This window comes from Prunus persica, chromosome G4 (genome assembly GCF_000346465.2).
Source record: "Prunus persica cultivar Lovell chromosome G4, Prunus_persica_NCBIv2, whole genome shotgun sequence".
NCBI lineage: Eukaryota > Viridiplantae > Streptophyta > Magnoliopsida > Rosales > Rosaceae > Prunus > Prunus persica.
In genome coordinates, this window is record NC_034012.1 from 9,332,857 (window position 1) to 9,354,468 (window position 21,612).

A 21,612-nucleotide genomic window follows, 5' to 3' on the forward strand; every position below is an offset into this window, starting at 1 on the left:
AAGAGAGCTTATAACTCAGACGGTTAAGAGCATAATATCCCCATTTCTTATTATCGCTTGTATCAACAAAAATAAAAAAAATAAAAGAAAAGAAAAGTGGCCGTAGGTTTGAGAATTCTAGTGGTCATATGTTTCGTCCAAGTGACTTCTTTAAAGCCTTCTTTAAGTAGATTATCAATTATTTATGCTAACAGTCTTTGAGATTTTTAATGTTTTCACAAAACTTCTTTAGATTTCAAAACTTACACGAACAACCTATGAAGTTTCAATTTGTTTAAAAGGAACCCATTTTTATTAATTGTTCATTTAAGCTAACTTTGTAGATGACAAAATTAACGTCAATAAATGTATGTGCAATCTAATCTCAAGGGCTAACTTTGTCATTTGGAGAATTTTTTTATAGAGTTATTTATAACACCCCCTCAAGTTTTTGACTTTTTTACAAATTTTTTACAAAACCCCCTGAGGTTTTGGTAATTACATGAATACCATTTGAGGGTTTAAACAGTTTTCACAAAACCCCTCAACAAAAAAGTGTGTGTAATTTCTGAAACCTCAGGTGGTTTTGTGAAAAAGTTGAAAACTTAAGGGGGTGTTATAGTGTAAATAACTCAATTTTTTTACATATATAAAATCATCAATCTTTGGACGAAAAAAATCAATGTAAAGGGATTTTGTGGAAAAAAGTTAAAACCTCAAAGAGTATTGATGTAATCTCTGAAACCTTAGGTGTGTTTTGTGAAAGAAAAAAAAATAAAATAAAACAGGTGTTAGTGTGAATAACTCTCTAATAAAATACACAGCAAGGGCATCGTAGCAACTTCCAAAATATGAAGGGCTAAAAGGAGAAGAAAATCCAAGGGAAGCAAGTTGGTCAGCAGCACCATTCATTAATTCTCGATAAACATGAGAGATGTTGCAGCTCCAAATCTTTTGCAATTCTCAAGAAATTGCACTTTCCATCTCTCAGTGCTCTATAATCTTTTTTCCAAGCCAATCACAATCCATAATATGTACACAATGCCTACAAATTATTCAGCCTCCATAATAACGATAACACTTGCTTGTCTCTTTTGTTGTTTATTGTCTTATTTAATTTGGGCACATTTGATACAATTAGAATAGAAATGATTAGAAATGAATAATGTTATTTTTATCATATTTGTATGTAATATTTTTATATTATCTTATATGACAGATGAGGTGGATAGCCATATTAATTAAAATTAATTAAATATTTTATTTTCCTTTATGATTTAATGATACTTTTTAATTGATGTGGATGTACACTTCATCTGCTACATAAAGTGATATAAGAATGTGGTATACAAATATAGTAAAAGTGGCAACAGAACCTGTCGGATTAGATGACGTAGTTAGTTGTGTGACATCTTTTCATTCCATTTACTTTGGACGAGGACTTGAGCCAGACATTTAATCAAGCACCAGATAAGATGCTATCTTTGGTGAATTTAATTTAGTGGGATTAAAAGAAAGATTAAATTAATTTAGTGGACGATCACTTTTATCATTAGGGAAATTTTTTAATTACCATTTATTTACATTTCTGTCATTAATTGAGGGGCTAGTGCTCATTCCAATTACGACTCGTGAAAGTGAGTTCTTAAAATAGATTGGACATTGATTCTATATTTTATTTTAATTGTGATTAATTACAGTTCTATTTACTTGTATGTCGGATTGGACGACATTTTAGGTTAGATCCCACCTCACCCAGCGAAAGTAAAAAATGAAAAGAATTTCACTAAGTGCTTGTACACGATGTCCACTCTGGACTTTTTGCTTGTATACCCCAGCTCCTCCATAATCTGCCACTTATTCCTAATTAAGCTTTGTTGGCTATGGAGTTTGTTTGAGTTTAATTTGTCCAACTTGGAAAAGTTAAGAGTGTTCTTAAGGCTCGTTTGGTATATTATATTAGACTCTGGATAGGAGTAAAGAATCCATATAAGTTGTTTGGTGTCAACTTGTATTATTTAATTACATGATTATTTTAAATGGGTTAGGCTTTTAATCCTCTCCTTACCTGAGTAACTAATACAGCCCACAAATCCCGATTTCGATAATACATGCTTAATTATACGGTTAAGGAAAAAAAACACACATGTTCACGTGAAAAATTCTATTTTCATCCTCTTTTCATCATCTTCATCTCTTTCCCTCTCATACTTTCCCTAATTTGCTTCTTCTCTCTTATCCTATCTTCATCATCTCTTTCATTATATATTTCCTCTTTTTGGGTGGGTTATGATTGGGGACACACAAAAAAATACAAATTTTGACACACCTTAACTTTAGATATTTTATTATCCTACGGTTGAAAACATACAGGTGGATTTAAAATTATGTACCCGAAAAACTGACATTAAATATTATTAATTGAAATTATAGCTGCTCACCCTTGATTTAATCCAAAAGTAATTGACCAATAAACTCCTTGGTCCCCAGGGGAATGGGACTGAAAAACACATATGAGATTAAAAGCTCATTTATAATTTTATTAGTACTATAGTGCCATTAACCTATTTTACGCAGTACGAGAACAGTAGAGCATTTTCAATAGCCCTTTCAACCATTTTAGGATGATGAGCCACATCATAAAAAAATCTCTACGTTAAACTTAGTTATCAAAATTGTAATCTCTTTCTCTCTTTTTAGAACTGGTAAGTTGATTTTGGCTTTTCAAAACATTTAATTTTACTTTGGAAAAATAAAACCTACATTAAATATGTTAAAAGCCTGCATTTTTTCTTTTCAAATAATAAATACATAGACAATTTTCACATGTTTTCATTTTTCTTCTTCATGATATTGCATTAATTGAATTGAAGAGTTTGTTGGAGGAAAAATGATTCAAGTAGCAAATAAACTTTTTCAAATTGCCACATAGGTCAACAAACTTCAATTTGAAAAGTTTAATTTGCTACTATAATTGGAGATGCTCATAAGCATTAGCCATATACTCTCCCTTCCCCTCATTTACTAACCATTTTCTCTCCCTAACTATTCAGAGCAGCCCTTTCATATTTCACAATTTTTTCTTCCCCCCCCCGGTTCCTCTCTCTCTAAAAACAAGAATAAGTTGAAGGTAACATAATTTTGTGAAATCCCCTATTTCTTTCTTTAAAACCTCCGTTTCCGTCTCTAACTTGTTATGTCTATCTTGGCTTGTTTTTTTGATACCAGACTATGCTCTGCTTTCTGGAAATTGAAGGAGCTACTGTAGGTTTCTATTGTGAGCATTCAAAACGGCAAAGTTTTTACATATCCTATTCTGTATGTATTTACTATTTGAACCCGTATATATGTTCCACCTTACAGAATGATATAGAATGGTATAAAAATAATTCAAAAGGAATATTCCTCAGCCTCATCATCCATATCCAGAACAGCTTGGCATGTCGTTGGTCTCGCGAGCTGTCCTCTTGCTAAAGCTTGGTCCTTGGTGCCTTGATTGTTTTCCTGGGTATGCTGTTCCTTTTCTCCCCTGTTATTTGTGTTAGACTATATATGAGATGTTGCCATCTGTAATATTTGTAATACCGTATGACTGTGACACATGCCAGTAGATGTTTTGCTGTTTGTACGGAAAATCATATGAACAAAGTTAATCATCGCTTTGAAGTGATATGATTCTGGAGAGGCCAATAATCACTTTTATGAAGAATCAATTCTCCAAATAATCATTTTAAATGAAGAAGCACAAGGGAGGTACTTCTCTCTAGAATCACTTAAAATCACTAAAAGCGATTTTCTGAAGAAAGCACATGGGAGATGTTTCTTCTGCTAGAATCACTCTATTTTATCAGAACTACGATTCTTTTTTTGTTTTGGTTTTTATTTTTATTTTAAATTTGAAAGTTTTTCCTTTTTTTTTTTTTTTTTTCTTCTTTCAACATTTCATTTTAAGAAATGTAAATGATTTTTCAGAGGTTAATTGGTGTTCAACGTCTCAAATTTTGTAGGGCACATTGTGTGATTAAATGTAATATATATATATATATAATATAATATAAAATATATAGTCTAAATTATTCTAAATTAATCTAATGTACGAAAAGGCATTCAAACTTAGATACAGGGGACGCCCTGACCAACGTACATATGCAATTGAATAATTTTTAAATTGAAATATTAGTCTCTAAACCTTACTCGCAATGGTGGCATTGGTTCTCTCATCTTTTACCCACTTCAGACATTAGAGATAAACTATGGGAGCAAATATTCCGGCTTCCACAAAGTGCCACGTGGATAAAAAGAATATCCTCCTAAGTCAGTAATTGAGCCCATTTATATGGCCAATTAATTGATACCAAAAATAGGGATTTATCTTAAATATGGGATATTATCTTTATTTGGGAACATGATCACCCATTAAAAGATAATATCATCAATTTAGGATATTATCTTATTTTGGAGATATTATCATCAATTAGTGATTTGATCTTAATTAATATCTACATTTTGGAGAAAGAATATCTTCCTTCCAAATAAGAAGATATTCTTTGACAAACCTTAGATGGCTAGAGCCCTATAAATACATAGCCACATTCAACACATAAGGTAATCTGAAACCTAGCTCTAAAACCTCCGAAGCCTCTCTCTCCCTAGTCGTTAGCCACCTCTATTGCAACCAGCCATTCCCTTTCTCATTTCTCCTACATAGCTAACTGCCACCACACAAAGCTCAGCCATCCGGCTCTCCTCCTGAGAGAAAACTTTGACTAGTTTAGTTATTGTCACATCTTTTCTCAAAGATCCAATTGAAGTAACTTAGGCATCAAAGGGCCTTTGGCCAACAACCCCCTAGTGTGGTCTTTTACTCTTATTTGGTTTATAGGAATCGGGGAAGAGAGAGAATGAAGCTCAAAAGGTAAAGGATCTACACTCGAATATTCTCCCGTGAGAAATTTGGACGAACATTTTGGTGCTTTCATTGAGAGTATGAATTATACTAAATGCGTGTTCTTGAATCAAAAGAATCCGTTTCTTCCTATTCATCACTTAACCGAAGCCGTCCAAATAACCATGGTTGGAAGCAAGTGCACGAGAAACAAAACCACTGTGACAATGCAATCCGCCATAAATCCAAACCACCAAGGAAAAACTTAAGAAGGTGCCAAGGTCACTAGCCTGATGGATATGGTCAACCAGCATTGTAACACCCCAACTCCAAATTTAATTCCTTACTTAATTTATTTAAGTGAATTTACGAATTTACCCTTGGGGTAGGAGTAATTTGGTCATTTCTTATCCAGAAGGATTTTGGGACAACGAGTAGTACGGTTACGTAGGGTGTACTGAGACGAGTTCGTAGACACACGGTAGACTTGAATCAGAGTTGTAACGAAGATTTGGAGACCAAAAGTAGTTTTGTGGCAAACTTGTAAATATTTTGAAAAAAGTTAGGGTAAAAATATGATTTTTTTTCACTTTCTACCTCTCTCTCTCTCTCTCTCTCTCTCTCTCTCTCTCCCGAGTCTCCCTCTGCGTGCAAAACACCCCACCCCCCCGCGTGCCTATTTCCTACCTATCAAGGAGACCTATTCTTTGTCAAAGTTGGCGAAACTCTTTGTGGATGAGATTGTGAGGTTGCATGGAGCACCTGTGTCCATTGTATCGGACAGGGATGCTAGGTTTACTTCTTGATTCTGGAGGTGTTTACAGGAAGCTATGGGTACTAAGTTGTAGTTCAGTACAGCTTTTCACCCACAGACTGATGGGCAGTCGGAAAGGACTATCCAGACTCTGGAGGACATGTTAAGGTCCTGTGTGTTGTAGATGAAGGATGCGTGGGATAGTCATCTTGCCTTGATGGAATTTGCTTATAATAACAGTTATCATTCGAGTATTGAGATGACTCCATATGAGGCGTTGTATGGGAGGCAATGTAGAACTCTTATTTGTTGGAATGAGGTGGGTGACAAGAAATTGGAAAAAGTGGATAGTATCCGAGCAATAACTGAGAAGGTGAAGATGATCAGAGAGAAGTTGAAAATCGCACAAGATCGACAGAAGAGTTATGCGGATAATAGGTCCAAGGATCTTGAGTTTGCAGTTGGGGATTGGGTGTTCTTGAAGCTATCTCCTTGGAAGGGTGTGATGAGATTTGGGAAACGTGGGAAGTTAAGCCCTCTTTACATTGGACCTTATGAGATTACAGAGCGCATTGGAGTTGTTGCTTACAGACTTGCATTACCCCCATAACTATCTCGGGTCTATGACGTGTTTCATGTAACCATGTTGCGGAAGTACATGACAGATCCTTCCCATGTTTTGGAGCATCAACTTATGGAGTTGAGAGAAGATTTTTCATATGAGGAGCAACCTGTGCAGATCTTGGACAGGAAAGAACAAATGTTGAGCTCCAGATCCATTTCTATAGTAAAAGTTTTGTGGAGAAGTCAAACTGTTGAAGAAGCTACTTGGGAGCCCAAGGCGCAGATGTAGGCCAAGTACCCTTATCTCTTCTATTAACAGGTACGTGAATTTCGGGGATGAAATTTTTATAAAGGGGGGTAGATTATAACACCCTGACTCCAAATTTAATTCTTTATTTAATTTATTTAAGTGAATTTACGAATTTACCCTTGGGGTAGGGATAATTTGGTCATTTCTTATCTGGAAGGATTTTGGGACAACGAGTAGTACGGTTACGTAGGTTGTACTAAGACGAGTTCGTAGACACACAGTAGGCTTGAATTGGAGTTGTAACGAAGATTTGGCGACCAAAAGTAGTTCAGTGGCAAACTTGTAAATATTTTGAAAAGAGTTAGGGTAAAAATATGATTTTTTCACTTTCTACCTCACTCTCTCACACACACTCTCTCTCTCTCCCGAGTCTCCCTCTGCACGCAAACTCCCCCTCCCCCCGCGTGCTACTGTTCACCGAGAGCAGACACCACTACACCGCAGCCACTTCCGGCCACCCATCCGACGAGACTGGACTCGATCGACTCGCCTTGACCTCGCCGCCTCAACCCACCCAGTTTCCCTCGGAAACCTCGAATCCCAGCCACTGCATCGACTTGTTTTTCTCCGATTCTTCCTGTCGTTGTGCCGCCACCTCCGCTGTCCAATCCCGGTGGAACAGGTGGGGTTTCTTCCTCTTTTTATCTGTTTTAGCTGTCTGCTAAATAGGATTGTATCGATTTTGAGTTTGGGAAACCGATTTGAAAACCTAGGTTTTGGCCGGATTTCAAAGTGAAATTCCAACCGGTTGCCGTCCAAATTGGACCTCCCCGTAGTTGAATAAAGTGATCCTTGCTTCGAGTAGTAGCTAGGGTAGAAAGGGTGGATCATGGTGTGGATTTTTTCCGTTGTCGAAAATTACTCTACACACCCATGTGCTGCCGGCGCTTGTGGCGGCGCGTGGGGAATGGTGGTGAAGTCATGTTTTGCTCTATTGTAATCCTCACGTTGTCACGAGCGCGTAGGCGTGCTCGGATTTCAATTCGGATGTCGTTTGACTATCGAACGGATTTCGCATATTATTTGTTATCTGGGTTCAATGGGTTCTGACCGTTAGATCGTTTCCAAATTAAAGTAAGTTGATATAGGCACTCTTAGAAATGTGTAGGAGTTCATGGATTGTGAATTGGAGCCCCGGATGTTCCGATTCAATAATTCGAAGTTGTGGTTTTCGATCACCGTCTTTTCCAAATCAAACTCTTAAGACGTATTTCTTAAAACGTAGATGGATCTTAGAATACCTCGTTCAACGTACACACACTGGGAACTTGGGGATTTAAGTATTTAATTTGTGATTTCCGTTTCAAAGTTTCTATTTTAATAAAGGGTTCGTATCTCGAAATAGGTGCTCTGACCGCACGTAGTCATCAGGCGGGACCCTCTCAAGGTCAGGCAGCTTGTGACTATTTGTGAATGGACTTTGTTTTCAAATCATACACATGGTTTTATTGATGAAAGATTTATGTATAATGTTTTAAATGGTATATTGGGTTTATTATATATTGGATTGTTGAATTTGATGTTCTTATAAAGCTTTGGCAATATGTTTTGGGTTTCGATATATTTGAGTATCTAGAGTATGTTTATATGGATTTTGGGAAATTCTAACTATATTGTCTATGTGTGGGGTACTTGGGTTGTTGAGGTGAGATTGTGGAAGAATTTGAGTACGAGGGGTTGTTGAGAAAAGATGTATGATTACACTATGTAAGTACCATCCCTTGATTGTTAGTCTCACATGTGGCGTTGGTAGTTCCGGCGTATGGGAAGACTATGTACATTGCTTGGAATCATCACACATGGCGTTGGTAGTTCCGGTGTGTGATGATGTAGTCTGCGCGCGTAGGACTTAGTATTGGAGCTACACGTGGCGTTGGTATTTCCGGCGTGTGAGCTATGAAGTTTCGTCCCCCTTGTTGGACCGCTTATCCGTAGACGCAGGATATATAGCACCAGGAAATCCTGAGGGCTAGCCAAACAATCCCCCAGTTGGATTGTTTCCCCGGTACCTAGGTAGTGTGAGAAGTATATGATATATATATTTATATATATATATATATAGGTGTGAGTGTAATTCAATTAGAGTATATGTAGTGGGTTGGTAAAAGCAGTATAAATATTGGGGATAAAGTTTATGGTTTGAGTGATTTTTGAGTTCAATGGGTTTCTGAGAATAATGTTTTTGAGTATTTGATTATGAATTATGAACCTGCATGTCTTGAGCATTATTTTTATACGGTGGGGTTATTATGTTGTTTTAGATGCAAACTTTGTTTTTGCCCACTCACATGTTTTTTATTTTTGCGCCTCCCTGACAGTAGTCGCTCCAGGAAGGTTGTAAGCGGTGTTCGAAGGCCGAACCGTTTACATCAGTAGATTAGGCTTCGAGTAATTTCTTTTTACTTATTGGATATTCTTGTAAACTAAATTCAGTAGATGCTCTGTTATTGCCCATGTTAGGTTCTTACTTGAGGCCGAAGGCCATTTTGTGTGGATGGTTGTATGTTGAAGGCATGCTGCTTTTTAAGATTATTTTTGTGATTGTTATGCAGGTTGATTTTTTTTTTGTTGGGATTGTTCAATTTACAAGGGAGACTCTGCAAAAATTTTGGTAGAGAGTTTCAGTTTTTAGTAAGTGGCCCCTGCATCGGGGTTATGTCGGTAACAAGACGGGATTCGTCTTGATTTCCAAGGAATTCCGGGGCGGGTCCTGTCAAGCATGACGTAAGTAGAGGGACTTGACAGGAAGTTCATCTTGAGCAAATCAGACACACATGCATCTCATGCGGAGCTAGACTTGTCAACCTATGGACCAGCTATTTGCATTTCCGAAGGACCCTTTGCCCGAGCAGATGACTTTCTGGCCTTCTTAGCCACCGCCATTCTGGCTTCTAAAAGAGTCAACGACACAGAATTAGCTCTATGTTTGACTGCTCGTGGCTCGACAGCTAGATCGCAATGGTTAGGTGGAGGAGTAGTTCTCCCAGTTCGATCCTCGTCCCTTAACCGGTGCAGGAGACTTGAACTTCGGGGAGGAATATCAATATCTTTTTGCCTCTCGGCAAGTGAACTGGTTCGGGAGCGGACTTCTGTACAAGGCAGATTGCAGTTTTTGAGCTTTTTAGTAGGATACTTGAGTGGAGTGTCTCGAACATTTCACATGCCACCAATTTTCTTGCTATCCTCACCAACAAGGTGCTTGACCTTGACAGATAATGAAGAACCTCTTTCGAAGAAGACTTGATCACAGCAGAAGGAAGTCTTAGCTTTTTTCTCAGTGGAGAGACATCTTTTGCCCGCGAAGTTGCAACTACATCTTTAGAGGACTTAGTGTTGACCTTCCTCTTTGATGGGGGGTTTGGCCGAGTCTAGACCATATTGTTTTCATCTCTCAACATCCTGGGTAGGGGCAGGTAACCAGCTTTCTCCCGATACTTGCTCAATAGCTATCTCTATTCAGGAAACCTCGATGGGTTGTTCAAGTCCCGGTGGACCTTAGACATGTCCGGCTCGAGATCCAATCTCTTGCAAATGTCATTCTCTACAAGCAGAAGACACAAGTCAATTAATCACACATCAAATAATTCAGAAAAAATTGAAGCGGATGAACAGAAGAATAACGTACCATTGTAGTAGGTGATGGGAACAAGTGGAACATCGCCGATTTCGCCTTCCCACTATCTGTTGACCTCTAATACATCGGCATGCGATACATGATCTCCTTGGTTAAGACTATCAAACAGCTTGGCTCTACATATACGGACTTGGGCATACTTCTCATGACGCCTCACTTCGAAGAAGTAGAAGAACTCTTACACTATTAGATCCAGCTTGAAGTAACAGCTCAGATTCTCAAAGCACATGATCGCCCGGTAGACGTTCAGAGTACATTGACTTGGGGCACACTCTATAACGTAAAGCACCTTCCTGAAGAACTTTGACAAACTGAAACGTCATTAGGTATTTCAAAAGCACATGTGGTCCACCACTTCTGGAAGTGAGCTTCAAACGTAACGCGGTGCAGATTAGCCACGAATCTCTTCTTGTGCACTTTGGAACCACCTCACAGGTACAAAGGCACTTGTGAGCTTAGTGATCAACTACCTTTTTCACAATACATGATGATTAGACAATTGCAAGAGAAAAAGAAATTTTTGCAATTCAGATTACATGTTAGGTTTGCAATTGAAAAGAAAAAGAACTAGCAACACAAAAAGAAAAGGCAAAGGAGAATTGGTCTTGTGGTCTGAGCCTGAAGACAAGCCATGGAGCAGCTTGAAAGGAAGGCCCAAGCTGTGGAGCCACAGCAGCGAAGCCATGGTGCATCCTAGTGAAGAAAAAAAGAAAAGAAAAGCCCGCACATCCCAAACTACGCGAGATGGAACAGCTCCTCCGCGCTAGGCAAGGCCCAAGCCCCAACTAAGCCTAGGCACTTCCCCATTTACCTTGGCCGCAGCCTATGTTGCGAGGCTAAATGGCATCGCACCTGCAACCGTCCTATGCCATCACGACGACTACTCTCTTCAACATACCTTGGTGTGCACGTCTACTTCTCTCTTCGACAAGCAGTACAATTCTTTAAGATCTCTCTCGTGCTAGAAAGTAGAGAAAACAAGTTTGCAATTTGAAGATGAGTGAAAAGAAGCCTTATATATATATATATAAAGATTGGGCATCCTAAGTCAAGGAGGAATCACAAATCTATTCCGATTGGGAGCCCAAGTCTAAGAAAAAGTCAAAAGTTTGCTCCAATCAGGAGCCCAATTTGCAAAATGAGTCCAACTCAAAGAAGAAAGCCCATATGTAGTTGGAAAGCCAGAAAAGTATTTCTCATCTCCTTCATGTCTCACAAACGCCATGCAGAAGATGGGGCATTTATGGGAGCAAATATTCCAGCTTCCAATCACAAGGTGCCACGTGGATAAAAAGAATATCTCCTAGGTAAGTAATTGAACCCATTTATTTGGCCAATTAATTGATACCAAAAATAAGGATATTATCTTAAATATGATAAATTATCTTTATTTGGGAATATAATCACCAATTAAAAGATAATATCATCAATTTAGGATATTATCTTATTTTGGAGATATTAACATCAGTTAGTGATTGGATCCTAATAAAATTCCCTAATAGATTCAATCTTTACATTTTAGGGAAAGAATATCTTCCTTTCAAATACAAGGATATTCTTTGAAAAACCCTAGATGGCTAGAGCCCTATAAATACATAATTACATTCAACACATTCCCTAGCCATCGGCCGCCTCCATTTTCGCCGGCTACTCCCTCTCTCATCTCTCCCACACGGCTAAGTGCCACCACACACGGCTCTCCACGTGGGAGAAAACTTCGACTAGTTTAGCTATTGCCGCATCTTTTCTCAAAGATCCAATTGAACTAACTTAAGCATCGGAGGGCCTTTGGCCAACAACCCCCAGATGTAGTCTTTTACTCATGTTTGTTCTACATGAATCAAAGAAGAGAAAGAAGAAAGCTTAAAAGATGAAGAATCTACACACAAATATTCTCCTGTAAGAAATTTGCACAAACATAAACCATATATATGATAACCTACGTGGAAAATATAGAAGCAGAGGAGACATTATGATATTGACACTAGTGCCTTGTTAATAACATAGTTTTGAAAAGAAGTATTTTGGAAATTCACATATAGCCAGCATCACCTGAAGATCAAGCTTCGAACATATCATCTATCTTTATTATTTACAATTTTATAAAGCAGTACCGTATATAACACTTATGAAATTAAGTATAACTGAGGCTAACCAAATATATATTAGTGATTTTAACGTCCCTCCAAATCCGAATTAGACAAGCCATTTATTGATATAATAAGTTCCAAATCATTTCCACCCACGCCACCCCGGCCGACAAGCCTTCTTTTTGTGAAAAATGCTGGCTTTGTTGGTATAGGTAATGGCACACCTTCATTGGTCAACATAGATATGACATCTGACATGGTGGGTCGATCGACGGCATTTTCCTCCACGCATAATAGACTAACATGAACGCATCTCAACAATTGATCCGCAACACATGACTCGCCTAGTGTTGGATCCATAAGTTCTAGCCCTGCCCCTTCTTTCCATAGCTCCCATGCCTGATGTAATAAGATCATCAAATTAATTCATTTAGGATATCATAATCTCACACCTGAAAATTTTATCAAACATGGTATATATGTGTTTGACGTACATAACCTACTATACTGATCACATGATCATCATTGTAGAAGCTGCTGTTTTTTCTACCACATATGATTTCAAGCATTAGTACTCCAAAACTGTAGACATCGGATTTTGGGGAGAAAATTCCCTCCATGGCGTACTCTGGAGACATGTAACCTCTATTTCAAATGAGAAAAATAAAATAAAATAAGTACGTATAAATATACATGAATGCATGATTAACAACCAAAAGTGAAATTATATATATGCATGTTAATTAAGAATATGTACTGTTTACTTACAATGTCCCAACGATCCTATCAGTACTTGCTTCCAGTTCATTATGGACAAATGCCCTTGCCATACCAAAATCAGAGATTTTAGGGTCCATATTTTCATCAAGTAGTATATTACTAGCTTTTAGATCTCTATGAATTACTCTCAATCTTGAGTATTTGTGAAGGTAAAGCAATCCTTGAGCGATTCCTTCAATTATGCCAAAACGCGCCTTCCAATCTAGTAACAGGCCTCTGGTTGGATCAGTACCTAAAATAGAGTTAGAAGGATGAGTAATATATATCACAATACTTACGTACTTCAGAATAAATAACAAATAGATGTTTGTGTATAAGATTAAAGTAATAGTATGTGTTCTCAACCAAATAAAAGGTAGTCCAAACTTTTGTTTGGCATATTCTCATATATTAACATCCTCTCTTCGTTATGAATGCAAAATCCAAACAGACGAACAAGATTCGTATGTTGAAGTTCAGATATGAGTATCAATTCATTCTTAAACTCAGAGGTTCCTTGCCCCGAACATCTTGAAAGCGTTTTCACCGCTATTTCTTGTCCTGATTCCAGTTTTCCCTGAATTAATGGTACAAAAATCTATCAGGTATTTCTTGGAAATCGATATAAAAATGCTTTCAATAGTAATCATAGACTTACCTTATAAACAGGTCCAAATCCCCCCTCACCAAGCTTGTTTTCAATGGAGAAGTTGTCAGTGGCAGCCATGACAGATGCATAGCTAAATACTCTTAAATCATGTTCCATCACTCCATCATTTTGAAGCCCGTTGACATTAGTGTCCTTCAAGTCGACCAATACATTCTCAATCACTGTCCCTTTTTGTTTGTCAGAGATGAGAATCATTCTATCAATATTATGTTTCAAGGTTAATATATGTACATGTTCTGTATAAACGGCTGCACATTAAGTTTAAAGAATTTATACCGGAACGTAGTAATTTTCTTCTCCTTCGTAAATAGCACACGATCCAAAGCACCGCTACCAATAGAGCAGCAGTACTGCCAGAGCCAATCCATAACCACTTATCATGTGCTGCATCTAGTATCGCAACATTTAATTAGCTATATATGTATTTTGTTATGATACAAAATTAGAACACATTTGTTGTCCCTCATCCCAACTTTCAAATTACAGTCTGCCATACAAATGACCAAAAAAAGAAAAGACTATGGAAAAGAAAACAAAGAAAAATTCTTGCATATAAGCATACACACTGTGATTTGTGATAAGAAGGAATAAATCCTCATTATATGTAATGAGTCAAGTATTTTTCTGCCTGAAATTCATATATCTGGAATACTTCGAATTGTTGTGATCACTTACATGGAAACCCAAAGTGAACTTCCCGTTCGCAGAAACTAAGAAGCTGGAGTAATCTAGTGTCTCACCTGTTTTAAGTGTGTCCGTGCCTCTTGCACCACAAGCACAAGTACTCCATATTAAGATTGAGAAAATGATGAAGACAGTTAAGGTGAGACTGCACCTAGCCATGATTCAGTACCGCAGTCACAAGGTGTACTTTCTGATCCAAATAAAGACTAAAAGCCGGCTGAAAAACTCAAATGGGCTTCTGGTGGTGTACTTCTGCAAATTATCCTGACCAAGGTACCTGTGTGCAATGGAAACGATAACCATCGTCTGTAAGACAGGTTTCTATTTCAACCCTTCATACATATCAGGAGATGTATTGTAATTTGTATCATTTAAAAAAAATTCAGGCAATAATTAAGGGCTCTAAGGTCGCAAGAGATCGCTGCTTAAAAGGATATATGGAATCTAGTATTATTTCTATAGTTTAAGATTCAGAACAAGAAAATAAAAAAAAAATTTAAAAGTTTTAATATGAAAGTTAAGAGCACTCGTCCATTGTAATTCAGACTTATACTGTTGTATATATAAACGACATCAACTTCATTTTGAACAGTATCATGGCAATAATTGCACAGTTAGGGTTAGAAGACTTGATTGTTTGGTTGTTTCAATAACCCCACAAAGAAAACTGAGGAACTTTGCCCAGCCAAGTGTATGGACGTTGACAGCTTTTCTGAGAAAGGTCAAGCCTTAAGAATGTTACATACAAAAATCAAATAGAAGCATGCAAACCAAAATCTGAAAACTTGAGAAGGGTCTGTGAGCCTCAAATGATTCAAATGAACAGAACCTACCTTACCTTAAAGCATATGCATGGGAGTTCTGTACAATTACTGTTTGAGGCTCTGAAAGCAAATTAATGAACCTCTAACAAAGAGGGAAAACGATGAGATTTATTGTAATTAGTCTCTAATTGGATGGGATTAAGTAGTCCAACTCCAGTGAGATCCCACATATATTTTGATAAGATTAATTAATTAAGTAGTCTGTGGGCGGATCACCCTGCACTGAGAACTGCGTGGTTTCTTTCCCTGACTTTTAACCATCAAAACCTCCTCAAGAAACCAGTCAAACCGGAGCCAACAAAATTACTTAAGAAAAAAGGGTTCAAGACCTCATCCTTCAACTAATCTTCTGCGTAACTACGTTCGGACTGCAGATGTAAACTTTGCTTAGCATGTGTAAACGCCTCCAAGTATTTCGGCTTCTTATTTTAGTACGTTGATGAGCTGAAATAGACCATTTTTTCCCGTTAATTGAAAAGACTTAGCCAATTAATGGACTTGTTCGTTAAGCAAACTGACAATCACAATGACTAATTGTGGTATGACTTTTAACCATCAAAACCTCGTCAAGTTGTGTCAAGCCGATGCCCAACAAAATAACTTTGGAAAAAAGGGTTCTAAGCCTCAACCTTTCTTTCCATAGTAATTTTCTACGTAATTACGTGCAGACTGCAGATGTAAACGTTGGTTAGATTTCGGCTCCTAACTTTAATTAGTAATGTTGAATGGAGTGCAAGAAAGTCATGGGGCGCGTGCCAAAATATAGTTAAATTGGACTATGTACAACTAAAGTCTAAATTGCTCAACACCCATGTTTCATGAGCTTTCTCTTTTCTTCCCCTCCAAATGCTGTCTGTGGTTTGAGTGCAGATGCTGTCGGGGGGTTGGGCACGTTCGGTTATACCTAGGATCGATGTTGTCAATAATTTTAAATTTTATTTTTGAGTTTTGTTGGTAATATATATAAACCTTAATTACCGTACGTTGGCTTGGCAGCAGCCTGTTAAACCTTATGTTACTTTTGATCTCGAATGTCTCCCCGCACCATTCTTGACTCTGCAATGTTTCCTTTGTGCCCACATATATAAAAAATACTCTGTCTTTTACTTTTCTTCAAAAAAAGAACATTATAGGCAGTTGTAAGACCAGAACCCAGTAGCGAAAGGGAAGCCACAACACTTGTTCTGTTCATCATATCTGTAGTTTCTGGAGCCGGCCTGAGCTTTATCATCCCCACCTCTGTCCAAGAACGAAAGGAAAACCCTAATTATTGAGTACAAGTATGAACATATGATAAGCTAAAATACAAGCCTCAGCATGTTTTTTCCTTTGCGGTCCAGCAAGACCTCTGGACCAAATATAGCATAAATTAGAAAAAGTAAATTATCTATATATCTATATATCTATATATATATATCAGTCCCCTTCTATTGAGGGATAATGGATCCTATTTTTATAGAACACAACTACCCATTATCTTTTTTATTTTTAAAATAAATTTAAAAATTTTAAAAAAAAGCCTCTCGTAGGTACGGAAGCGCGTGCGGAAAGGCTAGTATAAATGTATGTCTTAGATGACTTTTGAACATTCCAAAGGTCCAATAAACCACCCCACGACGTTCAGCTAGCGTCCATTGGGGTCCCAATCATTTCAAGAGTGCACCGTACGCGGTTAACCATGAATCATGATGAACGAGACCAAATTTGGTCGTTTATTCTAATAAATTAATTTCCTGCCACCAGGCACGTAGCCACAACACTACTGTTACTATTTGGTAATTTTACTAGCAGAGTAGAGATGCAGAAGGTCACCTCCTTCACCTTGGTGCGCCATTTTCAATGTTTTCTTCTTGGTAATTTTACTGGAGTTGGTTCTGTAAAAATGAATGATTATTGATTCCAATCCCTCAGCTTATATATATATATATATATAGAGTTGATGCCATTGCTGGCGTGATTGGAGTGGGGTATGTTGAGAAATTTTGGGTGGCAGAAGGGGTAAGTCCGGTGGGAACGGCTGGAGGGGAGGGGAGGAAAGAGATTTTTAAAATTTTTTTTAATTAATTTGATTTAATTATACTTTTTTATAATACAGAATTGTTTATTATTTGCTTTGTCTACATAGGATCCACGAGTAGAAAAATTGGGGCCACGTTTGCCATATCAATAAACGATCTGGGTAATAAAGGGTCTCATTTCTGTAGTTTTTGTAAGTTGGTGTACCAATTTGTAGGGTATTAGAAGTTCAGGTATTAATTTGAAAAGATCACCAAAATTGAGGGGATTTTATTTTAGCCAACGCAAATAAATATTTGCAGCCTTGATCTCTTGGACTACAGGGGCCCAAGAGATTGTAGTCACCTACCGTTGGATGTTAATCCAATAGTTAAAAAAAGTTTCTTAAAAAGAATGCAAGAGCGAGTGAACCATTGAATTTACATCCAACGGTGAGTGATCACAAATCTCTTGGACCCCTATAGTCTAAGAGATCGGGACTGTAAATATTTGATCATGAATTAAATTTGCTTTCCAGAGGTAAGTCATGATGAAACTAAATCCAACTCTACTAATTAACAAAAGTATAAATAAATGGACCCATTATTTAAAAAAATGTGTGTTATAATGTGTGTCTTTAAAAAAAATGTGTGTTATAATGTGTGTCTCATGATTCTAACCCTATATATAGAACACCTTGTAGGATCCAATACAAATTTTATTTCAACGATTCAAACCGTTCATTTTTTATGCCTTCATTTAAATATTATCCTTCCAAAAAATTAGAAAAGTCAGAAACCATTAAGGCATCTAGTTGTGATCAACAAATCGACGATCCCGGTGGTTCAAGAAAATGCTAAGACTACAAACAATCGATTGACCTGTCACAAGGGCATAACTAGAAATTTTTCAGTGGGTGGGCTAGCTAAAGTTATTAGCTTAAAATCTAATGATAGTTTTTTTTATACTTACATTTTCTACAATAAAATACTTCTCTTTTGGAGACAAATTAATAGAAAATTTTTAAAATTGATATTGGGACAAACTTTGACAACAAATACAAATGTGGAAGACCTCTTACTATGCCTATTGGTGTTGAAATTGTATATATTTTTATTTATTTTTAGTTAAAATATTATGCTATATGTATATTTAAATTTTTTTTTTTTTCCAAACCTTCCTTGGGCAACAGCCAAGGGCAGCCCTTGCCTTGGTTCCGCCCGTGACTAGTCAAATAAATTTTTGAAGGAATACCTAAAAAATAAATGTTTTGAATTTTGAAAATACAATGTGGATGGATCCCACAAGCTTATTTGAGGGATCCCTTAACTTAAGTCTTTGTACATGTATATATATCTCCCAAAAACTACCCATCAAATTTTCTTGTGTAGAAAGAATGAAAGTTGTATTATAGCTTAACTGCAATTGCAATGAACTCTGTAGCTGTTGTAGGATTTTGCCAATCAGTGACTGCTCAGCAACTGAGGTTTGAGACAAAAAGAGAGAAGATAAAGGTTGAAGGTGCTGAATGCGAAATAATGAAAAGTTAGGCTTGAATGTACGTACTAACCATGATACTATATTTTGTGCGCACATAAAATAATACACCATAAACAACAGTGATTACGAAAAAGAAGAAACTGGTGACTAATCGTGTGAACACTGCATTTGGTGTCTTCTAATAATTAAGAATCCTTAGACAATCAAGTTAGCTATGAAGCTAAGATTGTAAGATCCCACATCAACTAACGGAGAGTAGGTGATGTGCCTTATATGTGCACACCCGCATCCATCTAGCACGAGGCCTTTTGGGAGCTCACTGGCTTCGGAGTCGTAGGAACTCCGAAGTTAAGCGAGTTGGGGGCTAGAGCAATCCCAAGATGGGTGACCCACTGGGAAGTTGCTCGTGAGCTCCCAGAAACAAAACCGTGCGGGCAGAGAGGGGGGTCCAAAGCGGACAATATCGTGCTACGGCGGAGCCGATCCCGGGATGTGACAAAGATAGAGCACCAGGAAACTTTAGAAATAATCACAGGAGAACTTTGTTAAGGATGATATAATACTTAAATGAACATAATTACTTGTTTCTGATATTGATCCTTACTGAATAAAATTTTCAGTTTCTGCCTTGTGAGTGTGTAAGCGACTTGCACTCAGAGTTTTGTGTTTAACCTTTATGTCTTTCATCAACAGGGTCTCATCCAGTAAAGAATGGCCTTAACTTACAAATCAGAGGTTTTAGGTTTGAATTTTCGCGGCATTATAGTTGTGTATGTGAGAAATCCCCCTTACTTGTTGTGATTAAAATTTAAACTATCACTTATAATAAATAAATAAATTCTTGTCTTCCATTTCGCTCGAATAAAACAAAACAAAAAAGCCCGGGAGTGTGGCTTAATACTCACGTAGGATTCTACCATTTGTATTAGCATAATATTCAACGATTTCAAGTTTTCCACATAAATTAAAAAAGGTGGAATGACCAGATCAAGTGGAATAGAAGGAAAGTAGCCGCTAACATATAATACTACAATTAGGTTAATTTCTCTTTTTTATTCCAATGATATAAACGTGTAAATAGAAACATTTAATATATGAAACGTGTTATTTCTGACCAGAAGTTTATTATATCATAGAATTAGAAAGAAAACTTTTATGGTCAACAAAAACGATAAGAAAAAAGAAATTCTCTTTCATCTTCATCCGTGTTAGGTAAATCTTTACAGATTGTCAATTTAAAACAAATAAATAAATATAAATTCAGCAAGTCCAAGCTAAAGTGATGTTCCATACGATATAACATCAGATATGATAGGACGTTTGGCTGCATTTTCTTTCACGCACAAAAGACCAACAGAAGAAAAGAATATCATATAAAATATCAGCCAAAAAGAGTTCTTGGGTAAATTTCAGTGTGTTCAAATGGAGGTCTATATAGGGTACAAAGACTTATCTGTAACACCCTGACTTCAAATTTAATTCATATTTTAATTTATTTAAAGTGAAATTACAAATTTATCCTTGGAGTAGGGGTAAATTGATCATTTTCTTATCCGGAAGGAGTTTGGGATTACGACATGTATTTTTGGGTAGGTCATATTGACACGAATTCGTAGAAACGTGGTAGGCTTGAATTGGAGTTGTAATGAAGATTTGGCGATCAAAACACTTTCGGTGGCAAAATCGTAAATATTTCAAAAATTTTGGTAAAATCTGATTTTTCACTTTCTACCCCATACACACACACACACACACACACACACACACTCTCTCTCTCTCTCTCTCTCTCTCTCTCGATTCTCCCCTTGCTCGTGCAAAACCCCCTCCCCCCCTGCGCTACTGTTCACCGAACCAGAAACCACCACCCCGTCACCATTTCCTGCTACCCCGATCGACGGCACCGGTCCCGATCAACGCCTCTCGAAGTCCCGAACCCGAACCACCCAGTTTCTCGATCGAAAAATGATAGAATCGCCAACGACATCGACTTGTTCAAACCCGAGTTTTCCAGACGTCGCGTCGTCGCCTCCACCGCCTGATTCTGATGAAACAGGTGAGGTTTCTTCCTCTTTTTCCTTGGTCTAGCTGACTGTTGTATAGGTTTGGATCGATTTGTTTTCTAGGAACCGATTTGAAAACCTAGGTTTTGGCCGGATTTCAAAGTGAAATTCCTGCCAGTTGCCGTCCGAATTGGACCTCCCTGTAGTTGAATGGTGTGATCCTGACCTTGAGTAGAAGCTAGGGTAGGAAGGGTGAGCTCGGGTGTGGAGTTTTTTCCATCGTCGGAATTTACTCTACATACCCACGCGCTGCCGGCCTGTGTGGTGGCTCGTGGGCGAGGGTGGTGAAATTGCATTTTGTCTCAATGATATCCTTAGGTTGTCACGAGTAAGTAGGATTTCACGGATCTCAATTCGAACGTTGTTTGACTATCGAACGGATTTTCGCATATTGTGCGTTATTCAGATTCAATAGGTTCTGACCGTTGGATCGTTTCCCAATTAAAATAGTTGTTCTAGGTATTCCTAGGATCATGTAGGACTTCACAGATCCTGAATCGGAGCCCCTGATGTTCCGATTCAATAATTCAAAGTTTGTGGGTTAGCGATAACAGTCCAATCTTGAGCGATTCCTAAACTTGTAACCGGACCTTAGGATACTTCATTCAACGTACACATACTGGGAACTTGGGGATTTAAGTATTTAATTTGTGTTTTCCGTTTCGAAGTAATTTTATATTAATTAAGGATTCGTATCTCAAAATAGGTGCTCCGACTGAACGTACTCAGCAGGCAGGACCCTCTCGTGGTCAGGCAGCGTAGGAATACTTGTGAGTGGACTTTGTTTTCAATCATACGCATGGTTTTATTGATGAAAGATTTATGCATAATGTTTTAAAAGGCATATTGGATATATTATATTCAGGTGTTGATTTTGATGTTTGTATAGCGTTTTGGCAATATA

The 21,612-nt window shown here is 37.5% G+C and overlaps 1 protein-coding gene and 1 long non-coding RNA gene across 4 annotated transcripts; one reads left to right on the plus strand and one right to left on the minus strand.

Moving 5' to 3' along the window:
- On the plus strand, window positions 2,913–9,021 carry LOC109948465. 3 transcript variants are annotated; one of them, XR_002271095.1, is made up of 3 exons: window positions 2,915–3,109; window positions 3,208–3,487; window positions 3,591–4,318. It is a non-coding gene; the product is annotated as an uncharacterized LOC109948465 (long non-coding RNA). The 3 variants fall into 3 exon arrangements; XR_002271093.1 differs by lacking the exon at window positions 3,591–4,318 and adding an exon at window positions 8,811–9,021 and having other exon boundaries at window positions 2,916–3,109; XR_002271092.1 differs by having other exon boundaries at window positions 2,913–3,109; window positions 3,208–3,635.
- LOC18779166 (G-type lectin S-receptor-like serine/threonine-protein kinase CES101) lies at window positions 12,301–13,840 on the minus strand. The gene is made up of 5 exons (XM_020562242.1): window positions 13,634–13,840; window positions 13,342–13,552; window positions 12,985–13,228; window positions 12,711–12,861; window positions 12,301–12,615 (listed from the first exon to the last, which is right to left on the minus strand). The coding sequence occupies exons 1-5, from the start codon at window positions 13,838–13,840 to the stop codon at window positions 12,301–12,303; spliced, it is 1,128 nt and encodes a 375-aa protein (XP_020417831.1).

Bases quoted from the DNA above. Each gene is read 5' to 3' on its own strand.
- LOC18779166 (XM_020562242.1), bottom strand. From the start codon at position 13,840: ATGATTCTCATCTCTGACAAACAAAAAGGGACAGTGATTGAGAATGTA. The intron at 12,862-12,984 runs GTAAGTAAACAG...CATTTGAAATAG, and splicing joins GATAGGATCGTTGGGACATT to AGGTTACATGTCTCCAGAGT. The intron at 12,616-12,710 runs GTACGTCAAACA...TTATTACATCAG, and splicing joins TGATCAGTATAGTAGGTTAT to GCATGGGAGCTATGGAAAGA.